This window comes from Anneissia japonica, unplaced genomic scaffold, assembly GCF_011630105.1.
Source record: "Anneissia japonica isolate Jap-2015-1 unplaced genomic scaffold, ASM1163010v1 scaffold9002_len284450_cov133, whole genome shotgun sequence".
NCBI lineage: Eukaryota > Metazoa > Echinodermata > Crinoidea > Comatulida > Comatulidae > Anneissia > Anneissia japonica.
This window is the reverse complement of record NW_022720930.1, coordinates 211,133-213,790: the sequence shown is the minus strand read 5'-3', so window position 1 is coordinate 213,790 and position 2,658 is coordinate 211,133. Positions and strand designations below refer to the sequence as shown.

Sequence of the window (2,658 nt, the reverse complement as noted above, 5' to 3'; positions counted from 1 at the left end):
ATATAAAACAGACTCCAGTTTTGATGAATTGTTTCCATTTCTTCATAAGTTAAGTGTACATACAGTATATTGTTTGCATTAATAATTTAAATTAAAGGTATCAAATAAATGGAATTTCAATTGCTGGACTCGGGTCATGCCACGTTGTGTCCAACACCATAAGTAGTACCAAAAAATGTATCCGCCCTTTAAAATTTTGCACCACCCTTTGAATTTTGTGGAAATTTTCTGAAATTCCACCACACTTAAAAAAAATCCTGGCGATAGGGCTGACAGTAGATGGAGGTAGTCCGGTATGACTATGTAAAATGAAACACTGGTAGCACTATACTACAGTATATAGTATTTTGATGATATAGATTCTACATGGAAGCTCCGGTTAGATGGGATGTCGTTTCAGGCATGGACCAAGTCCTAGACCCATACGACTGCTGTTGGGCAGGCGGTACAGATAACATTTAGTTCTGAAGGCAAGATAAGTTTCATGGTAGGCACAAATATTATTTTTCCAATCCTGGATTCATTTTCAAAGTGGTTACATGAACCTGCTACTTGCTGATACAGTATTATTAGTTTTTGAAATACATAAACATTTTTTTAAGTAGAAAATTCAGAAAATAATTAGTATTTTAATTTATTTTTATTATTCCTATTGCTTGTAAATTCCAAATAAAGAAATCTTTATTTCTTCCACAAATACATAATGCATTTATCAATCCCCTTAACTATTTTCATTAACATCATCGCATTCTTTTCGACTATGCGTTAGGATCCAGAAAAAAGGCCTAGTGTACGTCTTTTCTAATATTTTTTTTACCTCACATTCACAGATTTTATATTTATCAATAACGTTAATTTCTTTTTTCTGCCTAGATTCTTTTTATTGCTTAACACGTTGACTGTCAGACCTTTTTTTAGCTTTTGTCCTCTTGCCAAAACAAGCATACAAGCAAGCATACTTTCTTGAAAAGTTATCAAGGTCACATATCATCAAAATGATGTGTCTAATAAATTAGCGGGAAAATAATATGTGACGAATAAACTCTTCGCTGTAAATGAGACCGTACTTTCTGTTGCCTCTGCCAAGTTTAAGTTTTCGTGTTCTCTTTTTGGATAGGTTGTGTTCAGAGGGCATGCCCTCACTTGTGCAATCTTCTGTACTGCTGGCAACATAAACGTAACAAGCATACATGCGTTATTTGTACGTTATCGTTTAGGTGTCTTCCACGAACTACCAGCTGCAAAGTCTGTGGTTCTACAATGTAAAACAATGAAGTAATAAACGCTAGAATGTTTCCCTGGGTTTGACGAGTACAGTCGTCCCTAGCACCCTCAACAACACTCTGTGAGATGAATATAATCCTCATCGCTGGCAGCGAACGTGTTAATGAGAAAACAAAATTAAATGATTTTCTGCTTTCTGTGATTTTCTTTAAAAAATAATGTTCACTAACAATGTAATCAAAAAGTCTCGGGTTACTTTCATATTAGCAATAAACAAACTTCGTATGTACAGTGCTTTATGCAAATTAGCACAGCTTTGAATAAGCATTGAGTATTAATATAAAAAAATAAAATATATATAATAAAATACATGGGAAGTGTTTGTAATGTGCCATAAATCCTTGAATAAGCGGTGCACTCAAATTTAAGTGTTGCATCAAACATTTTTTTTTGCTAAGCACAGCTCTTGAATAAGAGCTGCAGCACTTATTAGAGATTATTCTAATAATAATTAATCAAGAGTACATGTTACCCTGTGTGTAATGAAGCACTTTTGGAAAACAGGGTTTTTTATGAATTATAAAAAATATATTGAATTTGATTCATGTCGATTAGTATTACAAGGCTGCTTTTGTGGAGCATACTCATATTCACCTATTTCATAACCGTTATTTGTTTGCCGCCGATTTACTCTTTTCCTGTATATGTAACAAAGGCAAAAAACACACAAGAGGATGATTGATGGAATGACAGTGATTGTAATAATCAAGGAAAAACTCTTGTCATCAGGACCCTCAGTTGGTGTTGGGTCTGAGTCACAGTAGGAAAGTGTGTCTGTTTCTAAATTACAAGTTCCCTTTTCCCGATCATTTTGTGTGGTTTTACACTGAAATATGGCGCCCAAATCATCTTCTTCAAGAATGAATGTATAATTCACATAGACAAAAGGATGGGTTGTTCCTGATTGTAAGCTTTTAACGTCTTCTCCATTTCTAGTCCATTGTAGATTGACTCTTGGCACACCAGGTTCAGAATAACAAGAGATAGTTACACTTGAGCTGATGAACTCAGATGGATGTTGCATGTTTGACAGATTGGATACATAGATAATGGAGGATAGCGAGCCTCCAGGATGACACCTCTTGATACCTGCACTGCCTTACCTGTAACCTTCGAAATTATTTCACAAGTGTAATTGTTACCATTAAGCAGACCACCAAGATCACGACCTCTCACTTGTGTTATTAATACTTCATTATAGTTTCTGTGAAATGAGTAAGCCTCTGCCTCTCTACCCAGATTATTGTTTATCAGCGTGCCATCCCTGTAAATGGCTGTCCTATCACCTGTTTTTGTTGTTCTATACCAATAGATTGAGTATTCATTAGTTAGGTCCTTCACTTCACAGGAGAGATAAACATGTCTTCTTTCATT

General features: G+C 35.0%; 1 protein-coding gene across 1 annotated transcript in view; it reads left to right on the top strand.

Moving 5' to 3' along the window:
* Positions 1 to 2,276, top strand: part of LOC117111450 (5'-nucleotidase domain-containing protein 1-like) — a 55,053-nt gene extending 52,777 nt beyond the window's left edge. The window contains exon 8 of the mRNA XM_033254373.1: positions 2,221 to 2,276. Coding sequence (XP_033110264.1) covers positions 2,221 to 2,261 — 41 coding nt within the window. The 3' untranslated portion in view covers positions 2,262 to 2,276. The remainder of the gene's footprint in view (positions 1 to 2,220) is intronic.
* The last annotated feature ends 382 nt before the right edge of the window (positions 2,277 to 2,658 follow it).